This window comes from Xenia sp. Carnegie-2017, unplaced genomic scaffold, assembly GCF_021976095.1.
Source record: "Xenia sp. Carnegie-2017 unplaced genomic scaffold, XeniaSp_v1 HiC_scaffold_6, whole genome shotgun sequence".
Classification (NCBI taxonomy): domain Eukaryota; kingdom Metazoa; phylum Cnidaria; class Anthozoa; order Malacalcyonacea; family Xeniidae; genus Xenia; species Xenia sp. Carnegie-2017.
This window is the reverse complement of record NW_025813526.1, coordinates 22,448,596-22,473,078: the sequence shown is the minus strand read 5'-3', so window position 1 is coordinate 22,473,078 and position 24,483 is coordinate 22,448,596. Positions and strand designations below refer to the sequence as shown.

The 24,483-nt window shown below is 32.9% G+C and overlaps 3 protein-coding genes across 5 annotated transcripts; 1 reads left to right on the top strand and 2 right to left on the bottom strand.

Annotated features, from left to right (window-relative positions):
* Positions 1–358: 358 nt before the first annotated feature.
* Positions 359–23,271, top strand: LOC124457360 (the record flags this gene model as incomplete). The annotated part of the gene is made up of 3 exons (XM_047007628.1): positions 359–587; positions 20,587–22,314; positions 22,360–23,271. Coding segments are annotated over exons 2-3 (2,640 nt in total), but the record flags the coding sequence as incomplete, so codon positions are not given.
* On the bottom strand, positions 13,428–15,017 carry LOC124456843 (pre-mRNA-processing factor 17-like). Its single transcript, XM_047007164.1, has 6 exons — positions 14,810–15,017; positions 14,633–14,719; positions 14,423–14,552; positions 14,292–14,346; positions 13,550–13,801; positions 13,428–13,461 (listed from the first exon to the last, which is right to left on the bottom strand). Exons 1-5 carry the CDS (start codon positions 15,005–15,007, stop codon positions 13,714–13,716), a joined length of 558 nt encoding a protein of 185 aa, XP_046863120.1. The 5' UTR covers positions 15,008–15,017; the 3' UTR covers positions 13,428–13,461; positions 13,550–13,713.
* On the bottom strand, positions 15,210–18,129 carry LOC124456845. 3 transcript variants are annotated; one of them, XR_006952503.1, is made up of 5 exons: positions 17,844–18,129; positions 17,477–17,750; positions 17,146–17,227; positions 16,826–16,899; positions 15,210–16,255 (listed from the first exon to the last, which is right to left on the bottom strand). XR_006952503.1 is itself a non-coding variant. In XM_047007167.1 (4 exons), exons 1-4 carry the CDS (start codon positions 17,938–17,940, stop codon positions 16,223–16,225), a joined length of 486 nt encoding a protein of 161 aa, XP_046863123.1. In that variant the 5' UTR covers positions 17,941–18,129; the 3' UTR covers positions 15,210–16,222. The 3 variants fall into 3 exon arrangements, 2 of the variants coding, with proteins under 2 accessions (XP_046863123.1, XP_046863124.1); XM_047007167.1 differs by lacking the exon at positions 16,826–16,899; XM_047007168.1 differs by lacking the exon at positions 16,826–16,899 and having other exon boundaries at positions 17,146–17,218.
* Positions 23,272–24,483: the final 1,212 nt, after the last annotated feature.

Genomic DNA, 24,483 nt, shown 5'->3' with positions numbered 1-24,483 from the left:
AAAGCAACAAAATAAGTGTTCACTCGATGATAAGCAATGGCTGACATACTATGATCATTATATTGGTCATTATATGACCCACCAACTAAAGCTTGGAGGCGTCTTATAGAATGGTAAATTCTTGGTGCAGTTGCTTATTTGAATGAAAATTTCGTGTCTCTTGATAACATCCTTTATTTGGTTGCCAGTGTTTTCTGCCATTTGTCAGACACCATCAAGTTTTTGTCGTTACGATAACATTGAAGAGAAAGAACTGTTCTTTGTGCTGTTTTACGAGCACTGATAATATCCATAGTGCTACTTTGTAAATATATGTTTAAGGCACTAACATTTTCACAATTTTATTTTTAGAAGAAGCAAAACAGAAGTCGAATACGAAACCTCAAACAGTATCGAATTATAAATTCGCAGGCGGGGATGTTTATGGATCCTTATGGTTTGTTAATTAAACCAATGCTTTGGTAATACTCTTGACTTGTCGAATAACTGCATTGACGGATTTTAAACAACACAAACACCTGGTTTCATATTGGGATTTGAGTGTGAGCTTTGGATTGCTGTTATACAGATGTGCATCACCAAAAAGGGTATGTGACTGGTTGCTTTCTTTTAAAATGCAATGGTTCAACATATGAGAGTGATTTCTGGATTACTAAGTGTAATCTGTGTGCATGGGAGTGTATGTAGATGGCAGGTGAGCTAACTCCCTTTACTTAAATCTTTTTCTTCATGCTCCATTTCTTCCTTATAATTAATTACATTGACGTCTTTTTGTCTTTTTTTGATTGTTTATGCAAATGACATATGGAGTTAAGCTCAAATGCCCGACGGTTACTCAAACGATTGGGGTCCTGTGCCCCCTCTCAAATAAGCCTGTGCCACAAGAAATTTTTATTGTAAGAAACAGACACGTTGTATACTTTTGATGATTTAAATTTAAGACAAATTTTTTTTTAAGCTTTTTGTCATTTTCTAAATTTTCCAAAACATTTTAAGTGTTAGGCATATTTTATAAAAAATTGAAATGCATGCAAAAAAACTCGGCAACTGAATTGTACATTTTATGGCATTTACATGAAATTCAGATGTCGATTACAAACGGAATATTATCAAACAGTAATGCAAGAATACACCACAAAATTTCACAGTGTATAATTGAATAATTTTTTAAATGTACGCCTGGACACAGTCTCAATCTGCATTCTACACAACAAAATTTTTGTTTTTTCCATCAAACGTGACATGCCTTGTGTTTAACATGTTTTTTTATAGGAAGGAAGATTAATTTCTTATGGTTGTCTTAACAATTAATTCTACAAGGCAACCAGATCTTTTATAAGAAATAGGAAATCTTTTTTAATTCATAAGCTAAATTACAGAACACTCTACTTCATATATATTTTTGTTGTACAGCTGACTAAATAGTCATTGTATTCAATTCGACTGCCTGCACAAACTTTGTGTGTCAGTTAGACAAATTGTTAAACACCTTCCTAAGTGATAATAAAACTCAGTACTTCCATTTTCATTCCAACATGCAGTGGCGTCGCTAAAGTAAGGGCCTGGGAAGGGAATCTTCAAATGCATCATTTGAAATTGAAAAAGAAGCACATGGCATTAATGTAGCTCTTATGGAATTCGCACAACTTTACTGTTAAGGGAAGCATTCTATTAGCTGTGTAGATTAGTTTGCGTTGCATTTACCCTTTCTGGGTTGCTGGCCGAGTGGTGAAGATTTTAATTTTCTTAAAAATAAAAAAAAAACAAAGAATAATTCTACAATAATTCAAGTCTCTAGTAGGCAAGGAAGAACAAGTGATATTGTGATGCATGTCATAAACGACATTACACCATATCATAGAGCTTGTATGAGATCGTGGACAAGTATACTCGTAGACTCAAACTTGTAGACACAAAAATACAAATATAGCAAAGACTAAGAGTAAGACTCATGAAAATACTTCAATTCTGGAAGTATTATAACATGAAAATATTTCATTAAAATCAATAATCAATCTACGTAACGTTATAACACGAAGAATGTACAAATCCGCCAAGGTTTAACTGGGAAGTTAAAAAATTGAAACTATTCTTGTTGTGATAAATATTTTAAAAATTTCCCAGTGTAGAAGCAATTTTTAGGGCCATTTCGCTAGCAACGGACGTGGTACAAATTTTGTGCTCCCCACTAGCATAATCCTGCCGAAGCCACTACCAAAATGTAGTCAAATGCTTAATGCAGGAAAATTAAAATGTCCAATTGCGTTGTTTTCAGCTGCCATCCTCGATATTCATTTACATGTACAAGTAAAACTGTAACATTACGTAGCCATGTTTGATCTTCAACAATTTTAGTTGTCTATAAATTCAAATTAAACAAACAATTTATGTTCATATTAATATTTTTTTGACCCTTAGATGGAGTCAAGAAGAGAAAAGAACTATAACTACTTGCAGAAAATACTTAAAAGTGTCGTTAAAAAGAAACTTGTTGATTTATTTATCCAAGAGTGGAACGCTCATTGCAGTAAAGACCACGGAGTATGGGATAATACAAACGTTAGTGGTCAGAAGTTGTTTAAAATTGAAATATCAGAGAAAAAATTTTGTGATAGACAAACTTTGTCAAAATTTAAAGATGGTGACACAAGTAAGTGGGATTGTACAGCATTATGTAAAGCATTATTGTTTACCCACTCAATTGGAACAAAAATTGATTTAAAAGTTAGAGCTGCTGTGGACAAACTTCGTCATGTAAGAAACAAAATCGCTCATAATGAAGATGGAAAAATATCTGATACTGACTATCGCACAATGGTTTGTGACATTGAAAACTCATTTCAAGATCTAGGATTTTCACTCACTGAAATTAGTGAAATAAAAAGTGAACGAAACAAATTTAATTCTTTTCAAGTACTTCCTTTCAAATCAAATCACGATGTAGTTAAACGTACAAAATTACTTAATCAAATCACAGCAGATCTCAATAACTTGCGCAGTACTAACAATAATGAACTAACATATTACTATATTTCTGGTAATCCTGGCAGTGGTAAATCTCAATTAGCTAGACAAATTTGTGAAGAAATGTATAACTCATTTAACTGGGAAAAGAATACGACATTTGTGATGACACTCGACGGAAAAGATATCGACTCTCTTTTGAACACTTATGCTGAACTTTATCAACGATTAAGCAATGATAAAACTGTCATTGAAATCATTTTAAAAAAAGCAAAAAGCAGTGAAGACAAAATCAAAGATTTTCAATTATTGCTGACACAGCAACTGAAATCTTGGCAAACATGGTGGATTGTTGTAGATAACGTTGTTGAACTTCAAAAAATTTATCCATTATTACCTCAAGTTGGTGATCATAGTTGGAAAAATGGTCAAATTATAGTAACTGTCCAAAATACAGATGCTATACCACCAGATGGAAGTCTAAATAAACACATTTCAGTTAGTCATGGTATGAACAATGAAGAATGTCTAGAACTTCTATCTGTCTTTTCTGATATTCATAATAAAGATGAAAAATTTTAAAGGATTTATCAGACAAATTAGATCGTCAACCGTTGTTCCTGGCAAATGCTGCTTCCTACGTAGGTAGTGTAAAAGTGTAAATCCGACATTCACGTGGGAGCAATATTTTGATAAGTTGAATGAAGGAGAGCGACAGAACATGGATGGCAATTTTCAAAAATAAACACATCTTACTTAGGAATGAAAACTGTTATGTTAGCAGTACAAAAAATGCTGAAGAATCCATCTTGTTGGAACATGTTTTAAACTTTTCTCAATAATATCTTTCGATCCCTTACCACAAGATGTTATAATACAATTTATTAAAAGCATTGATCCACAAAAATCTGCAGAAGATGTCTGTCTTCAATTAAAGCATTGTTCTTTATTCCTTCAAACGGAAAACAATGACATCCGCCTGCACAGCGTTGTACACAAAGCCATCGTAAATTATTCATCGCAGACCTTTGGCTGTAAACAAAACGAAAATAACTCTAAAAAGTCTGCAGCTGATCTTGCCTGTCAAGTTGCTTGGGCACTAAATCATTTTGAAGACAGAGAAGATGAAATCAAAATACTTCCACATCTAATTAAATTCATAACAACTTCATCATTTCAACATTTCCTAAATAAGTTGATCGATGTAAAATCATCAAAACAAAAACTTGATGAAAGAAATTGGAAACTTGCCAAATATTTTGTAGATGTTTTGAAAAGATTTTGCAACTATAAACTTGCAACTGAAGTACTTTATGAAATAACAGAAATTCAAACTAAAGTGTTAGGTGTTGATCATATTGATGTTTCATATTCGTACAACGAGCTGGGTTCATTGCTTTTGAAGAATGGAGGATATGAAAATGGTAAAGATTTTCTCGAGCGAGCAATGGAAATTCAAGCAAAAACATTTGGACCTGACCATGTTAACATTGCGGCAACGTACAACAATCTGGGTTTGGTTTACGATGATATGGGAGAGTACGAAAAAGCAAAAGATTTTTATGAACGAGCGATGAAAATTGAAACGAAAGCATTTGGACCTGACCATGTTAATATTGCGACAACGTACAACAATCTGGGTTCGGTTTACAATAATATGGGAGAGTACGAAAAAGCAAAAGATTTTTATGAACGAGCGATAGAAATTGAAACGAAAGCATTTGGACCTGACCATGTTAATATTGCGACAACGTACAACAATCTGGGTTCGGTTTACAAAGATATGGGAGAGTACGAAAAAGCAAAAGATTTTCATGAACGAGCGATAGAAATTGAAACGAAAACATTTGGACCTGACCATGTTAATATTGCGACAACGTACAACAATCTGGGTTCGGTTTACAGTAAAATGGGAGAGTACGAAAAAGCAAAAGATTTTTATGAACGAGCGATGAAAATTGAAACGAAAACATTTGGACCTGACCATGTTATTATTGCGACAACGTTCAACAATCAGGGTTCGGTTTGCAATAATATGGGACAGTACAAAAAAGCAAAAGATTTTTATGAACAAGCGATAGAAATTCAAACGAAAGCATTTGGACCTGACCATGTTAATCTTTCGAAAACGTACATCAGTCTGGGTTTGGTTTATGATATTATGGGAGAGTACGAAAAAGCAAAAGATTTTTATGAAAGAGCGATAGAAATTCAAGCAAAAACATTTGGACCTAACCATGTTAATATTGCGATAACGTACATCAATCTGGGTTTGGTTTACAATAATATGGGGGAGTACGAAAAAGCAAAAGATTTTTATGAACGAGCGATAGAAATTCAAACGAAAACATTTCGACATGACCATGCTAATATTGGGATAACGTACAACAATCTGGGTTTGGTTTACGAAAATATGGGAGAGCACGAAAGAGCAAATAATTTTTATGAACGAGCGATACATATTCAAACAAAAGCATTTGGACCTGACCATGTTAATATTGCGATAATGTACAGAAATCTCGGTTCGGTTTACACTAAAATGGGAGAGTACGAAAAAGCAAAAAGTTTTTGTGAACGAGCGATGAAAATTCAGACAATAGCATTTGGACCTAACCATGTCAATATTGCGAAAACGTACAACAATCTGGGTTCGGTTTACAGTAAAATGGGAGAGTACGAAAAGCAAAAGTTTTTATGAACGAGCGATGAAATTCAAACAAAGCATTTGGACCTGACCATGTTAATATTGCGAAAACGTACAACAATCTGGGTTTGGTTTACAGTAAAATGGGAGAGTACGAAAAAGCAAAAGATTTTTATGAACGAGCGATGAAAATTCAAACAAAAGCATTTGGACCTGACCATGTTAATATTGCGACAACGTACAACAATCTGGGTTTGGTTTACAGTAAAATGGGAGAGTACGAAAAAGCAAAAGACTTTTATGAACGAGCGATGAAAATTCAAACGAAAACATTTGGACCTGACCATGTTAATATTGCGAAAACGTACAACAATCTGGGTTCGGTTTACAGTAAAATGGGAGAGTACGAAAAAGCAAAAGATTTTTATGAACGAGTGATAGAAATTAAAACAAAAGCATTTGGACCTGAACATGTACTGCAATAATATACACAAATCTTCATTTGGTTATAAACACACTATAGATATTGAAACTGAAGCATTTGGACTTCTATTAATCTTTTATTTTCTAGTGGCTAAAATACTCCTGTCTTTGAGAAAACGTACAAGGAGATAGAAGAAGAGGAGATGAATTTTCAGTTCATTTTCAGTGAAGAAGAACATCAATTTCTCTTTTCATTTTAGGTATGTCTTCTTTATACTAAAGCTGATTAGAAACAGTTGTATTGTAGATTTCTTTTAACAAAGGTTCAAATAACAACAGTTGTAATTTTATAAAAGGTATAAATATATTATTGACAATATTCAAACATTTGTATTTTCAAGTTTTCAACTGTCATTTATTTACTGGAACAGTTTTTATTAAACTTGTATGGAACTATCAAAGTATATTTATGAGTTTAGTTTGCTATATCTAGCTATTCAGAAGTTGTGAAGTTCCTTAAAATGAATTTTGTTGGATTATTTTCTTGTATAATGAGAGTAAATACTGATCTTACAGCAACCATGATCATGTAACATCCCTTTTGAAATGCTGAAAAGCCAACAAGATTTGCTTTGCCATATAAGTATGAATACAGTCTTTTCTATATTTATTTCTATTCATTCATACAATTTAAAAAATATACTTTCTATTTATGAGAATTGTAGTTGTTTGAAATGGACATGCACTTATTGTTATTTGATTCAATCATACTTGATTTGGGGACTAACATCTTAATTGTTGTGACAATGTTTGTTTTTTTTACTTTGGAGGAAATATTTATTTAATGATTGATTCAATAATACTTTATTATAGTTCAAACTATAAAGGCAATGTAAAGTAAGAGTTATAAATAACCTGAAGAAGAAAAAGCAGGATATCATTGCCATAGCATTGACAGAAGTGAAAATGACACATTTAATTGTCCAACTACCAGATTTTAGACTACCAGATTTACTAATATATAAAAAATCCCAGCAGTGGCGTAGGATACTTGTTAATTGGGGGGACATAAATTCATATATGCATGTCTTAATCTGTTGAAAACAATGGATTTCATAGAAACTTAATGTGGCAGAACATGAATATATGAATATGTGCCTCCTACGCAAAATAAAGAGTCTGCTATGCCATTTATTCCCAGTGCAACTAGAAGAGCTCTGGCATTGTGTGTAACAGTTAGTATTTCATTTTGCAAAGAACTTCTTATTTTTTTCCAAAACATTATTTGAGCATTAGAGAAATTGTGTACAAACTATAAAAAGTTTATATTAGGAATATATTTCTAGGGCAACACCATCCTTTAAAGTATGTATCCATGTTCAAGAGTGAATGACATGACCAAACATTTTTGGCTAATGTCTTTACAACTGATAAGAACAGTAAATGAGTCATTGCTACTGGTGTCTTTATTACTGATATGGACAGTAATGAGTCATTTTCATTGCTATGACATTCATGTCTTGCTTTTGCTATAGTTTATACTTTACATTGCTTTGAAACTGATTCTCCTAGCTACATAAATGATTTTACCACAAAATCGCATTACAAAATGTTGTGGTTATCTCTGATCCCAAGAAAATCAAATATAAATTAAAAATGAGATTCACTACATTTAAATGTAAGCAGAAAAAGAACATTGTCACAACAATTAAGGTGTAAATCCCCAACCGTAAATAGAAAGAAATGTTGAATCAAGTAACCAAACTATTGACTTTCTTTCCACACACAATTCTTTTCAATACAAATTATATTTTACCATTCATCACAGTGAACAGAAATTTGTATATTTAAACAGCAAAGCCAGGGTTTGGGCTGTTTAGAAAACTTACTAAGCACTATAAATTTTTCATGTAGATAATGTACATGTTAAGATTTTTCTTATTAAACAAAAAAAAGAACAAAACAAACACTCCATTTAAACCTTTGCCAACAAAAAGTGAAAATACAACTGTTGCTGCTCAGTTACAGGAGAAAGAAAACATACCCAAAAGCCAGGGCTAACAAAGAATCTTGTTCCTTGAATGGAGCCACAAATCCATTCCTTTCTGTAAAGACTAAACACAATAAAAATCCTTTGCTGACAAACGTTTTGATAGATCTGGCATTGGTGACCACCTGACAATGTAATTTATCTTTATGCATGTTTTAGGTAGTGATGTAGCCAAGAAAAATGGGGCTTTTACTCTAATTATGTGTGTCTGGCACGTATTTACTGTTGTCATCTCATATGTAGTGTATTGAGTAACGAAAAGGTAATTGAAGAATAAAATATTTATTTTCATAGCACTGATAGACTTGCTATACGCTACGAGTTGTCATGGTGTTATTAAAGGACTGAATTCTGATATCTTCCTTTGATTCTTATTTTCTTATTTTCCGTAAATTATACACGTATTTAATAAAATATACATTTAAGTTAATTTATCCAAAGGTGAACCCCCACGGTCTGGGAATCTAAGTTCTTGATACAGGGTGTTTCAAAAAAAGGTAATCCAACTTTTACTTGCTGATGTGTGTAAATTACTGAATAAATAACTTCAGTTTTAAATATTTAAACAAAGAGTTCTAGGTTCTAGCTATGGAATGCTATGTTGTTTGTTGCGATTTGGAAGGAAAATGAGTGGAATGCAAGCGCGTTGAAACATTTTGGTCAAAGTCGCATTCTTTCACCTTTGAGCATTTTTCCATCATCATGAAAGGTGCTTCACTTTGATTTTGCTGATTTGTTGACTGACTATAACATATTTCATGGCGATGTCTCATTTTTCAACCTTGACATTATTTGAAATTATCTGACATTTACAATTTGCATGATTCAGCAAAAATTGATACTCAAGGAGCCTTAATTAAACGTAGTTTAATAAATAATAAATTAATAACTACATACGTATAATATAGAAGCTACAGTGCATTAAAAATCCCACTCAAGAAACTTACTTTAAAAACATTTATACCTCCTAGCGTAGAGATCAATCATTGCCGCTGAATCATGCAAATTTTCAACACAGTACATGGAACCAAAAAACGATTCAATGGAAAAATTCCAATCACTTTAAGATAAAAATAAAAACTTATGGATACAATACGAAACTATCGGACTATATATGATAAATCGTGTCCAGAGTACAAAAATCAAAGAGTGAAATACAAATTAGTCTCTTTTTTCCAAACCGGCTCTCCCATCTTTGATGTATTTTGAAATGACTGTTAAAAGGGTCGCATAAATTGCTAATAGTAACGCTGTTTTTAAATTACGAAGCACTACTTTGTCAAATTCAAATTGCAGCTAAATTTTTGTGGTCTATCGGCGATTTGAATTATGTCATTGAAAAGCATCGCAGACATGCCTCAGGCCTGCCTCAGCCACAAGATCAGAAAGCATCTCGGGCTTGCCCTTAATAATGCCTCAGTTATGTCTCAGTCATATGTGAACCAGGCTTAAGAAGAAAACTCTTTATGTCGCTGTAAGGGTAAGGTCCGTTTCAAACGTCGCATTTACATGAACGGAATGCTTTAAAAACAAAAGAAAATGAGAAAAAAATCCTCGATATCTTTTGTTTGAAATGCATTCGGCTCATGTAAAATTCGACGTTTCAAACAGGCCTAAGATAAATAGTAAACTCAATGACATAAAAAGCACTTAAAAAATGGCGGTATTTTCCGAGAACTCGAATATTCGTTAACCGCCTGAACGTACATTTCGACATTAATGTTTGTCATTATTTAAAATTTTCTGATGAGGAACAGGGATAATTTTGAAAATATATAAGCAAATAACATAATGGTAAGGAAACATTATTTGCTTTTTAATTCATAGGTTAAAACGTTTTCAAAGGCAGTATTGAGAAATGTCTTCGACGACAATCGGGGCATCTCATTACTAAGATATAGTGTAATTTATATTTCCACTTTTTTATATACCATTCCCTAATTTTTATTAATTTAAACGTTTGTTTGTTCAGAGATTTGATAGTAGACACAAATGTTCGATAGACTAGTGAAACGCAGGCAATAGCGAGATGTTTTTGACATTATGCAGATACATAACATAGAAAATGTAAACAACAAAGTTGTAGTGGTTGTATTGGCAAAACCTTGTTATGGTGTTTTGTTTTGATACCCAAAGTTTTGAGCTCCCACTCATTTTTGTCAGATTATATCAATTATACTGGTATTTTGTAATTGTCAATCATAAAAAAGCAAATCCTTACGTACTCATCGAGCGCCTATTTTTTACAAATTATCATTGTATAAAGAATGTTTCAATGATACATCCTGTATAATTATTAAAAGGAAAGTTTAAAATGTTATAAGCACATTAAACAAACAATTGTCGAATGCGTCAGCAACCAACCTGGTGAAACGGTAAATGAATTGAAGAAATAAATATTTTACTAACATGAAAGTCACTATTTGTTATTCGGCTTATTTTGATATCTATGTTGCATGTTTCGTTGTTTGTTTGTCTATGCTTAATTAATCTTTTGCTTGCCTTTATGCGTCTGTTGATATCGAAAATAATGAGCTACAATGAAACAATGTTAGTGGTCCAAAAACAAAAGAATATTTTACGAATAATAGAAATGACATTGTTTAGTATATCCAAAGAAATTAAGTCAATTGAGCAAAAAAATATTTCTTGTGATCATTTACGTACATTTATACCTGTATTAGATGGCAATCCTTAAAAGAAGAGCGAAATGGTGATCCATTATGATCCATTATAAATTACTGGAACTCCAAAACTCTTTACATTTGTGCTATAAAAATATGAATGTTTAAATAACAAATTTTAACTATGGGCGGCCAAAAAAATCACTTAAATTGTATAAACAAACTATAACTCGCCCCATTCCATCGTAACAGACCGTGCGCGGCACACTTTGTATTGATTCATTGTATCTATATTATATATTTACGTAAAAAATATATATTAATAAATAATAAAAACAAACACAAAAATGAATATATAATATAGATACAATTAATCAATACAAAGTTTGAGGGGCACGGTCTGTTACAATGGAATGGGGCGAGTTATCGTTGGTTTATGCAATTTAAGTGATTTTTTGGGGCGCCTTTGGTTTAACCTTACAAAGTTAAATCTATAACAAACGTGTTTCCCTAAGAAAATGCTCTAGTGAAAAATGTGAAATCTCTATTTCATCAAGATTTCAACGATGATAATATACCATCAACGTTTGGTGGTTATATTGTGTACCTCTGACTGACCATAACTTTCTTCAATTGTTTTTTGAAAGTCTCTTAATGTCATTCCATATTCAATATTTGTTTTTAACTTCTCTAGTTTGAACATAACAGGACAATCCAGTGATATACAGCTCAGTTGCTCATCTCTAGCTCCACAACACTGAAAACATATCTACAATATGAAAAAAAATTAAATGTCATGAAAAAGACAAACCATAAATATTAGGTTATTTATTATGCATATCTCCTTAAGATGACTGTATTTTCTTTCCCAGTTTCCCACTCTACTTGCCAGAATAAAGACAGACTTTTGAGGGCTCCTACGATAACTTTAACACAAACTGTGCTGTGTTAATTGTTCACATACAGGACAGTGTAGAGTTGTAAAAAACCGAGAAAACGAACGCTAAAATTTGTTTAAATAAATTAATTTAGCTTTTACATCAATTCATGAATGTACTTATGACAACTAACTTTTTGTTTCCTGGCTATAACACGATGTCGAGGGATATAGCGGGGTAGATGTGTATACCATGAAAACACATCAACACCAATCAAGGAAAAAACTCGAGCCAATGGAGGAAGTATTTGTTTCTGAACATAGTAGATGGTATTCAGACGTAGATTTTTATCATTTAACACATCAATAGGACTGAAGAAAATTAAAACAAGAAGATTGTTTAATGAAGACAATCATATTTATAATAAAGTATTTATTAATAACATTCCAACAGCTTTTGTCATGATACATAAAGTAAAATAATGAATGACAGCAACATTTGAACTTACTCTTTAACCAATTGAATCAATGATAGTCCAGGACTGCCGTTAACAATGACGTAAGGTACACGTTCTCCCACTCGAGGTTCCGCGCGACGATCACGTGACAAATGACGTTTATACAAAAATAGAAATAGTAAATCTGTAATCATGACAACAATATAAAGAGGATTTTTCATTTCAACAATAAAACGAACCTTGCAATTTCTAAAGCTGGAACACATGCTTTTGGTTTATATCTTTTCATACCACGATATTCCTTAGCAAAGATGACAACATGAATCGATACTCTATCTTTCATCATTTCAACGAACTGCCGCTGGACAAACTTCTTCACAAGACTCACGTCTCTTTCTTCAAATAAAATCCTTAAAGACTTCTTTAAAATCTGTTAGAAAAATAAAATCACAGACTGCTTTGAACTTAAAATTACCCTCCCCACCTGCAGAATCTTGGGTGATTGGATGATACAGTAAATATTGTCGATTGTTCCATACTTTAGCGACCACTGGACATGTATCTCGCTGTACAGTCTCTATTCCTTTCGCATCAAATACTGGATCTTTCTGTTCTAATGTTTCGTACATACAACCAACGTAACGTTTCTTTGTTTGAAGAACACAAGGCATGTGTACCTAAAAATCATCCCTAGTTATACATAAATGTATCTTAAAGTCCAAATCTCTCAAATAGATACAATTTTACAGTAGATAAAAACCTTTTCAAACTTTAGTTTCACAGGATGAGACGCTTTCTCTAATGAATACTGTAATGTATAATTGAACTTCCTCAATACCATCAAGATTTATATCATAAACTGTCTTTAAACTTAATTCAATTATTGCGTGTTTTCCTTAAAATCTACAAAATTTAAAGCATATTGATGACTCTAAGTCAGACGTTCCATGGCGTTTCTAATTACATTTTAGTAAGTAAACTTTCATATTTCTTCCGTTTTTGTTTTACAGTAAAGTAACAGAAAACAAACAAATACAAGAACAACTAAAATTCAATAGCGTGTTTAACGTCATTTCTGGTATTTTAACTTCCATATTTTGATTTTGAATAAATGAACTAAATGGAGAATTGTTTACATACCACGTATGAATATGTTGTTTTGGTAGAAAGCATCGTTCTGAGTATCTGACTTGAGATTGATGCCAAGATCTTGTGGAATGTGAAGATATGATCTTCCATGATAGTCATATGCACTTTAACTGAAAAATAATTACATTTGGTAAAGTTTAGGAAAATACAAGAAAGTATGAAAATTTTAACTTACTGTGTAATGTGGATTTCTCTTCTGAAGGTTTCATATCATCTTTCTTTGATTTGTTTTTCTTCAATAATTCATACTCCTCAAGGATTGTTGACTCTTCCTGTATTCACAAAGGTAAAATGCCAGAAAAATATTTGTTAGACTTGAAAAATATCTTTATAAACTCTTTATTTGGGTAATTGAAATACCTCAGATGGTTTAGCAATAGTTTCTTCATCAACAAACTTACTTCATGGTCCTATAGGATAACAGAGAATAAGAGATAGTAGGACAACCTTTCAAAAGTTATGATTATTGTAGTAATCGTACCCTTGTATCCATCATTCACACCAGGATCTCCCCTATCCTCTCTCTACCTCTTATCTCCCGCCCACTGTTTTGTAGCTTCAAACACAGTCAATCCCTTGCTATCCTTTGCTTTCTCAACATCCCCAACAAATCTTAATGGATAACAATTGATATAAACATAAAACCTTACCAAGCCTATTTACTAATAATTAAGAGCCATGTACTACATTATGTTTTTAAGGTAATTTCATGACAAAGCACATTCATCATAATCCACTGAAATAAACATTTATCAGCTTGAATCATTTCAAAGTAATTGAGTGATATAATATTTCAGCATTATTCTATTTCAGACTTGATGCATTCACTGAGGAACATGTTTGATGTAGGAGTGTTTAATACCCTCTACATATTGTATAAAAAGTTAGTCCGGAAACTAATAAAGGCTGAAAAAGTTGGTTTGTAATGGGTTTTAGTATCAATCTACACTACAATAAATCCTCCCCCACAATGTAAAACACATATAATTTTAGAGAGATGTGCGTTCCTGCACTAACATGACTATCGTTGAAGATGTATGCTATATCAAAGTTATGCTATAAGCACATTGTAACAATATTATATACATATATTGTAACTAACTTCTCTTCAATGTGAGCTGTGTCATCACTTGGATCTAATGCATAATTTGTGATTTCTTAAAAACAAAAAGATCACACATAACTCATTAACAAATACATTTTTTCTCAAACTATGCTTGCTTTTGCTCTTACCGTAACTTGAGAATGTTTTTAGTTGATTATCAAATTGAAATTTACTGATATGAGCTGGCCCAACATAGCCAGACAACATATTTTTATGTGCTCTTTGCTGCTTCGTTTTAAACGGATTTTGAGGTCCAATCTAAAATAGTAGACTTCTTCAAAATCATGATTTTGTCCATGTGCATGTAAATGGTGCAAATGATCAAATTATTTACGTACCGAAGCAGAAAAGAGTATGTCATACTTTGCATTAAATGTAACTTCTTTCATTGAAGGATCGATGTGTCTTCTCCAATCAATTCCTTCCTTTAAATCATAGCTAATCGTATCATATATTTAGCCTTGATGTTGATAGTTGCCTAGTTAGGACTTTGGATAAAAACTATTACACTTCACCTTAGCATCAACAATTGGCGCGCTGTTTAAAAGAAACTTAGATTTTAGAGTATCCATTCTGACAGTGCTCTCGATTGACTTTTCACCTGTTTTAGATTTATCATTATTACTTCTCTCTTCATCAGAAGAATCACTTTGATAAGACACCAATGATTTAGGACTTGTAGCTAAATCGAGAGATCGGAGCACAGAAGTCATATTGAAATTTGTCACGTGAAACGTAAACTGAAAGATAAATGTTAAATGTCACCATCGTTACGCGCGCGAATTGTTTTATCGTCTTGCCGCGAAATATGATTTTACCCTCTTTAACTTTTTTGTAAAAAAACATCATCGTATGCGCATTTTCAACTTTCTTGTTCTCCTTCCATTGCATTGCTCTATAATAAAGCTAAATATCTTAACGTTTTAAGTTCTTTATTATTCGTGAAAAGCGGTATGTGGAATAACAATACGAAGGTATTGCAAGTTTAATTGCTTCATCACACTAAGCATATGCACATACATTAACTGAATTGCAAACACTACTTTCGCTGCAGAGTAAGTCAGAATACATGAAACTTCTTGACAACTGCCGTATAGGCAATATTTTGGAAATAATTGGTAATAATTATAACAATATCAGCAGTGTTGTTATTATAGTATTTTAAATTTATAATAAGCTACTACACATAAACATATTCTGACTTACCCCGGAACTTCCACTGCATTGCACTACTTGCAAATTTTATGCAGGTATTTAGGTTATTTAGTTCAGACCTTTGCAGTGCAATGGGGATGAGGGTGCAAGGCAACAAGAATATAGGCCCTGACATGACATAGGATTAAAGTCTGCATTAAAAATTCATAATATAGAAATGGAAATTAGTTTTGTTAATTATATGTACATAATTTATTTGGAGGTTTTGTCTCTCAAAAAAGCTTCAACAAAGATAGAGCCCGTACTGAGCAAACTAACTAGAGGTCAGGCTTTTGAGTCTTTGTTGCCAAAGATTGAGAAATGGTTTACCAAAGGTGTAAATTGCAGTACAGATGATGATTCAGTTGTTGATCCTTGCCATGTAACATCTATGCCAAGTATGGACCAGTTGCAACAATGGAGAAAAATAGTTGAGGCATCAAGTACAAGCAAAGGAGCATGTATCAACACATCACAAGGAAGGTTAGATATCAATTGCATCACCAATCTGCAGAAATTTCACACCTTAAAGAGCATACAAGTAGAAGTCGAAGAGGAGTATGCCTGGTTTTCACAACCATTGAACAAACCCAGACACGGTGGTGGAACATCCATCAGCTGCTTCAATTACAGCCTTTCAGAAGCTTTTGTACAGAACCCCGTATAGTGAGATTATGAAAGAACGAGGATTGTCATCCAATGAGATGTCCAGGTTATGTGTTGACAGATGGGTGTCAAGTGACCACATATGCTGGTTGACAACAAACCTAAACCAAAAAAAAACAGATACATATTATGTGTACCTCAATGGAACAGAACCACCAACAATAGCCCAACACCATGCTAAATATGAATTCATTTCAAAATTCTGTTCTGCCATAAATGTTGGTAAAAAAGCAATGGCAAAACATTCCTTGGAGATGATTTGCACCCCGGAAACCATTGGGTACTTTGCTATGTAGACACTAATGACAAAAACATTACATATATGGATTCAATAGGCTGGCAAATTCCGAACACTCTTCTACACATTTTAGATAAATTCATCAAGGCACATAATATTTGCGACAGCATAGCCAACTACTCAGTAACAATGACACATGATCTTGATAGCAGATGCCGGGATAGAGGAGGACACAAGTGCACAGACAATTGTTCAAAAGCATATCCATTCCAAACATGTAGCAATGTTTGTGGCGTGGTTGTAATGATTATGATGGCTATATCAAGCTATAACTATGCCTTTTTCGAGAGCATGCTATCATTTTCTAAGCCAACCACAAAGAATATTCCATCAATATACCAAAGCAATCCCACACATTACAGCGCATACTTACAGATTGTACTTGGATGTTGGATCTCAGATAATGTTGTTAACCTGGCATATGTTTTACCACAGTTTTGGAATACACTACAAAAAGGGATTTTACCAGAAAATGAAAACACAGCAACAACTTGTAAAATTTCCAATAAATAGAGCATCAAGAGACTCAAAGTCACACCATCAGTCTTCAATAAAATGGTGAAGGATAAAATCATGCAATGTATTTGAGTTCAATGATGCAAATGATGCAGTCAAAAAGGTGTTTGAGATAGCATTGCTAATGTTCTTTTTACTAAATTGTCATTGTTAAACAAGTAATACGAATATACTCACTTTGGGACAAGTAGGACAGAAATTTCCTTCATCAAGCTCAGGAATAACACAGCTCAACATGTTTAGTTTATGTCTGTAAATTTTAAAAACAACAATGACACAAAGAAAGCTATTATGCACTCTTAAACAAATGACATCAACAAAATACAGTGCAAGACAGTAATACTTGAAGAAAAAACCCTTTCCCATCATAAACTTTAGCATTTGGATTTCCTCCAATTAAATACATATCTTAAGATGAGATTCTTAGGCTATAAAATTGACTGCAACTTTCTCAGCAATTCATACGTAGTACAGCAGTGCAATAAATCAGTGACCTACATGCAGTTACCTATATTCTTCAAAAGCATCTATAATGACAGGATACATTTTTGATGTTGCATAAGAAGAGAATATGTGGTTATGATTAAACTCTTCAAATGACTGACAAATGCTTTTTATTGATGCCTGGCATTCCATCTGCACAGAATGAATCAATTCAAAAAACTCAATTGCAAATGCAATTCTTGGTTTTGTAGGTGTTCCACCCCAAAGGCCAAATTGCAGAAGTTGAACAAACTCTGGAGAGCACGAGCAAAACTGTACCTCAACAGTACAAAAGGTGCCTAAAATTTGAAAAAGATCCAAAATTATAATTGTGTTGAGCCATCTCAGCTAAAATGAAAAAACTTTTGCAGCACATTTTATATATAACATACCTTTAACATCAACAACAGAAATATTTCTTTTGTGACGAGCTGTTTGGCATGAACAATCATACACCAGCATGTTCATGAGTTTATATGGCCAAAACATGCCATCCTACAAAGCAATGAAAAATTAATTGTAATCAATCCCCTTTCTTGCATTCATAAAAAATATTAGATTAGTGCTTCGTAGCATGTTTCACAATGTAAACTCTCATTTTATTTTTGCATTTTTTGTTGCAAGTGTTGAGAGAGTTAACTGTAAACACTTTTATAATATCTAGCTCATAAAGGTTACTTTAAATATTTCAACATGATGACAAATATTTACGTGTGTGCATGTTTAACATACAGTTCTCACAATACTTTGCCATTGGACCACAATTGCTGCACCTAAACTTTGCTTCATTATCACAATGAATACACTTCAGATTGCTCCAATTTTTGCCAGCAAACTGAAATGTATTCTTTATAATTGAATGTCAAAAATTTTCCCATGCTTTTTGTTTTCTTTTAACTTTCTGGTAATAAGAAGATGATTCTTCACAATCATGGTGAACATCACTTTCAAGATCACTGTTATCTTGTTCCATTCCCAGTTCATGGCCTTCCAATGCACCACAATTATCAGGACTGTTAAAAGAACAGCTTACTCTATGATCCTCAGTAAACAATTCTGAAAAATGCACCTCCTCTCTCTCAACATGGCCATCCTCATCATGATATGTGACAGCTACAGTTGCTTTAAACCTTTTATTGCTCCTACAAAAATTATCATAAAAATCTATAAAATGAAAATAAATGTTGAAAAGTCTAACAGCTATAAGGCCGTTATTTGGTGTACCTTGGCATCTTTTAAAATTACCAGCAAGAAAATCACAAATCAGAAAATATTATCGATATTACCAATGACACAATAACATAAGTTAAACGACCAAAGTACAACGTATGTATCTCCCACGACTACCAGCCGATGTTTTGTACCCGTACTTTACCGGCTTTTAGCCACGTCTCATAAGACGAATGGGGTGATTTGTTTGATGTTTGTAAAATGTTTGTAAATGTAGATCGTCCAGGTTGGTATAGTCCTGAGAAGGACTGTTTTTGTTGTTGTTGACTGACGTTTCGACAACCTTAGCGGTAGTCATCTTCAGAGTGATTTGTTTAGTTGCTAAAACGAAGGGGTTTTTGTTCCGGTATATTGTAGGAGCCTTTTTCCTAGGGGTAGGGGGTAACATATCTCACGTGACCGGAAAGGTAAATCACTTAAATTATTTCACAGAATCGACTAGAACGCCGCACCTGAGATATCATGTAGTTGGTTGTGTCTTGTAATCTTTCTGAATTTGTGAAGGTATGTTGATTTTAAAGTTTACCTTTCGTTGTTATATTGTATTTTGATTTTGTGATTTAATGTTTCATGTCCATTTATCGATTATTTTGTTTTTCTGTGAAATATTCTACTTCCGCGCTATGTACGTATGTAAATGTTTTATAAATATAAGTTTGTTGATTTTGGTGATATTTTGGAACTAGCTCGAATCAATTTTGGAAAATTAACTTGTTAACTTTCATATATCTTTATATAATAATAAAAAGAAATAAATTTCTACTATATAATAGTAATGTTCTACATCGATACACATCATGTGCATGGTCACGAGGTAGTAGAGGGAATAAGATATTCATGGATAATTTCGTAAAAGCACTATTGCTAATGCGCATTTAATATACACGACAAGGTTTTTTAAAACAGACATGTTTCGACATCTCATGATGCCATCTTCAGTATGAGTGAAATAATAAATGATACAAGGTTTATATAAAAGTAATATGATACATAAATTACAACAATAAAAAGGAAACAAGATAAATTAATGAGGAGCGTCCGAGCGTATTATAAACTAAATATCGTATTGAATTTAAAAACTTGAACATTGAGGTCAGGGTTGAGAACATTGAGTTCAAGTTTTTAAATTCAATACAATATTTAGTTTATAATACGCTCTGACGCTCCCTATTAATGTAGACTAGTTTGCGTTGCAATTACCCTTTCTGGGTTGTTAGCCGAGTGGTGAAGATTTTAATTTCTTAAAAATGAAAAAAAACAACAAAACAATAATTCAAGTTTCTAGTGGGCAAGGAAGAACAAGTAATATTGTGATGCTTATCATAAACCACATTACACCATATCATAGAACTTGTATGAGATCGTGGACAAGTATACTCGTAGACTCAAACTTGTAGACACAAAAATACAAATATAGCAATGACTAAGAGTAAGGCTCATGAAAATACTGCAATTCTGGGAGTATTATAATATAAAAAACATGTCATTAAAATCAATAATCAATCTACGTAACGTTACAACACGAAGAATGTACAAATCCGCCAAGGTTAAACTGGGAAGTTAAAAAATTGAAACTATTCATGTTGTGATAAATATTTCAAAAGTTTCCAGTGCAGAAACAATTTTTAGGCCATTTCGCAAGTGACTGACGTGGTGCAAATTTCGTGCCCTCCACTCGCAAAATCCTGGCGACGCCACTACCAAAATGTAGCCAAATGCCTAAATGTAGGAAAACTAAAATGTCCAATTGCGTTGTTTTCAGGTGCCCTCCTCGATAATCATTTACACGTACAAGTAAAACTGTAACATTACGTAGCTATGTTTGATATTCAACAATTTTAGTTGTCTATAAACTCTAAGTAAAGAACCAATTTACGATAATATTAATAATTTTATGATCTTTAGATGCAGTCAAGGGAAGAAATTAATAACTCCTCTTTGCAGAAAGTACTTACAGATGTTGAAAAGAAACTTGTTGATCTTTTTATCCAAGAATGGAACACTCATTACAAACAATCTCTTGGAGAATGGGAAAATACAAACGTCAGTGGTCAGAAATTGTTCAACATTGAAAGATCAAAAAAAATATTTCGTGATGAAAAAATATTGTCAAAACTTAAAGATGGTGACACAAGTAAGTGGGATTGCACGACAATATGTAAAGCAATATTGTTTACCCACTCAATTGGAACAAAAATTGATGATAAAGTTAGAGCTGCTGTGGACAAACTTCGTGATGTAAGAAACAAATTCATCCATGAAAATAAAGGAAAAGTTTCTGATTCGAAATTTCATACAATGGTTTGTGATATTGAAAACTCATTTCAAGATTTAGGATTTTCGTTCACTGAAATTATCAAAATAAAAAGTGAACGAAACATATTTTATTCTTTTCAAGTACTTCCTTGCAAAGCAAATCACGATGTGGTTGAACGTACAGAATTACTTAATCAAATCACAGCAGATCTCAATAACTTGCGCAGTACTAACAATAATGAACTAACATATTACTATATTTCTGGTAATCCTGGCAGTGGTAAATCTCAATTAGCTAGACAAATTTGCGAAGAATTGTGGAACTCGTTTGACTGGGAAAAGAATACGACATTTGTGATGACACTCGAAGGAAAAGATATCGACTCTCTTTTGAAAACTTATGCTGAACTTTATCAACGATTAAGCAATGATAAAACTGTCATTGAAAATATTCGAAAAGAAGCAAAAAGCAGCGAAGAGAAAATTAAAGATTTTCAGTTATTGCTGACACAGCAACTGAAATCTTGGCAAACATGGTGGATTATTCTAGATAACGTGGTTGAACTTTATAAAATTTATCCATTATTACCTCAAGTTGGTGATCATGGCTGGAAAAATGGTCAAATTATAGTAACTGTTCAAAATACAGATGCTATACCACCAGATGGAAATCTAAATAAACACATTTCAGTTAGTCATGGTATGAATGATGAAGAATGTCGACAACTTCTATCTGTCTTTTCTGATATTCATAACAAAGATGAAAAATTTTTAAAGGATTTATCAGACAAATTAGATCGTCAACCGTTGTTCCTCGCAAATGCTGCTTCCTACGTAGGTGATGTAAAAAGTGCAAATCCTACATTCACCTGGGACGAATATTTGTATAAGTTGAATGAAGGAAAGCGTCAGAAAATGGATGGCAATTTTCAAAAAATGAACTCAGCTTACTTAGGAATGAAAACTGTTATGTTAGCAGTTCAAAAAAATGCTGAAGAATCCATCTTGTTGGAACATGTTTTTAAACTTTTCTCAATAATATCTTTCGATCCGTTACCAAAAGATGTTATAATACAATTTATTAAAAGAATTGATCCAAAAATATCTGCAGAAGATGTCTGTCTTCAATTAAAGCATTGTTCTTTATTCCTTCAAACGGAAAACAACGACATCCGCCTGCACAGCGTTGTACAGGAAGCCATCATAAATTATTCATCGCAGACCTTTGGCCGTAAACATAACGAAAATAATTCCTCTGCAGCTGATCTTGCCTGTCAAGTTGCTTGGGCACTGAATCATTTTGAAGGCAGAGAAGATGAAATCAAAATAATTCCACATCTAATTAAATTCATAACAAATTCATCATTTCAACATTTCCTAAATAAGTTGATCGATGTAAAATCAAAAAAACTTGTTGAAAGAAATTGGAAATTTGCCAAATATTTTGTAGATGTTTTGGAAAGATTTTGCAATTATAAACTTGCAACTAAAGTACTTTATGAAATAACAGAAATTCAAACTAAAGTGTTAGGTGTTGATCATATTGATGTTTCATATTCGCACAACGAGCTGGGTTCATTGCTTTGGAAGAATGGAGAGTACGAAAAAGCAAAAGATTTTTATGAACGAGCGATAGAAATTCAAACAAAAACATTTGGACCTGACCATGTTGATATTGCTACAACGTACGACAATCTGGGTTCAGTTTACAATGATATGGGAGAGTACGAAAAAGCAAAAGATTTTTATGAACGAGCGATAGAAATTAAAACGAAAACATTTGGACCTGACCATGTTAATATTGCGACAACGTACAACAATCTGGGTTCGGTTTACAATAAAGTGGGAGAGTACGAAAAAGCAAAAGATTTTCTTGAACGAGCGATAAAAATTGAAACGAAAACATTTGGACCTGACCATGTTAAAATTGCGACAATGTACAGCAATCTGGGTTCGGTTTACAATAATATGGGAGAGTACGAAAAGGCAAAATATTTTTATGAACAAGCGATAGAAATTCAAACAAAAGCAGTTGGACCTGACCATGTTAATATTGCGATAATGTACAACAATCTGGGTTCGGTTTACCGTAAAATGGGAGAGTACGAAAAAGCAAAAGATTTTTATGAACGAGCGATGAAAATTCAAACGAAAGCATTTGGACCTGACCATGTTAATATTGCGATAATGTACAACAATCTGGGTTCGGTTTACCGTAAAATGGGAGAGTACGAAAAAGCAAAAGATTTTTATGAACGAGCGATGAAAATTCAAACGAAAGCATTTGGACCTGACCATGTTAATATTGCGACAACGTACAACAATCTGGGTTCGGTTTACGATAATATGGGAGAGTACGAAAAAGCAAAAGATTTTTATGAACGAGCGATAGAAATTCAAACAAAAGCATTTGGACCTGACCATGTTAATATTGCGGTAATGTACAACAATCGTCATTTGGTTATAAACAAACTATAGATATTGAAACTGAAGCATTTGGACTTCTATTAATGAATTTGTAGCTCATTTTCAATGAAGAAGATAATCAATTTCTCTTTTCATTTTAGGTATGTCTTCTTTGTACTAAAGCTGATTAGAAACGATCGTGACTAAAACACCACACGAGTACATACGAGTACATACTAGTACATACGAGTAACATACGAGTGACATACGAGTGACATACGAGTACATACGAGTGACATACGAGTATATACGAACAACATACAAGTACATACGAGTAACATACGAGTACATACGAGTAACATACGAGTACATACGAGTGACATACGACTATTTTCTGGTCAACAAATGAGAAACAACACAATTTCTTCAATACATTGATATTTGCGTTTATTTTTCCTTGTATTTGTGTGGACTTTGGGGCAACCATTCGATGGATTTAAATGCTGAAAAGGTATTTTACTTCCATACTACATTCATTTGTATGTTTTAGTTGAATTTTTTATAGATATTTTGTCGATGCGATTTGCCAGTATTTGAGCGCTTTTTGACACATGTAAACGTTTTACGTAAATGTTGATATTCAAGAAATAGCGTAAGATTTGTTGTTTATAGCTATAGTTTTAATTCAGTTTAAATATGGTAATATTTTTTAGAAAACAAAGTTGATTTTCATCGTTGATTTTATTTTAAAAAGTGTAGGAAGTAAAAATTGCAAAACAGATCGGAGTGAGTATTTACAATGGCAAAACAGTTAACTATACTTAGCCATTCGGTGAAATTCGTGCATTTTGGATCCTTATCTATAAAGTAAATGGTTTGAACCCGGGAGTATCGTTACATGTTTGTAAATGTAGGTCGTCCAGGTTGGTATAGTCCTGAGAAGGACTGTTTTTGTTGTTGTTGACTGACGTTTCGACAACCTTAGCGGTAGTCATCTTCAGAGTCAAAATGAATGTATAATCGCTTTCATAAATATGTATTTCCTAGGTGAAAGTGTGTCAAAAAGCGCTCAAATACTGGCAAATCGCATCGACAAAATATCTATAACAAATTCAACTAAAACATACAAATGAATGTAGT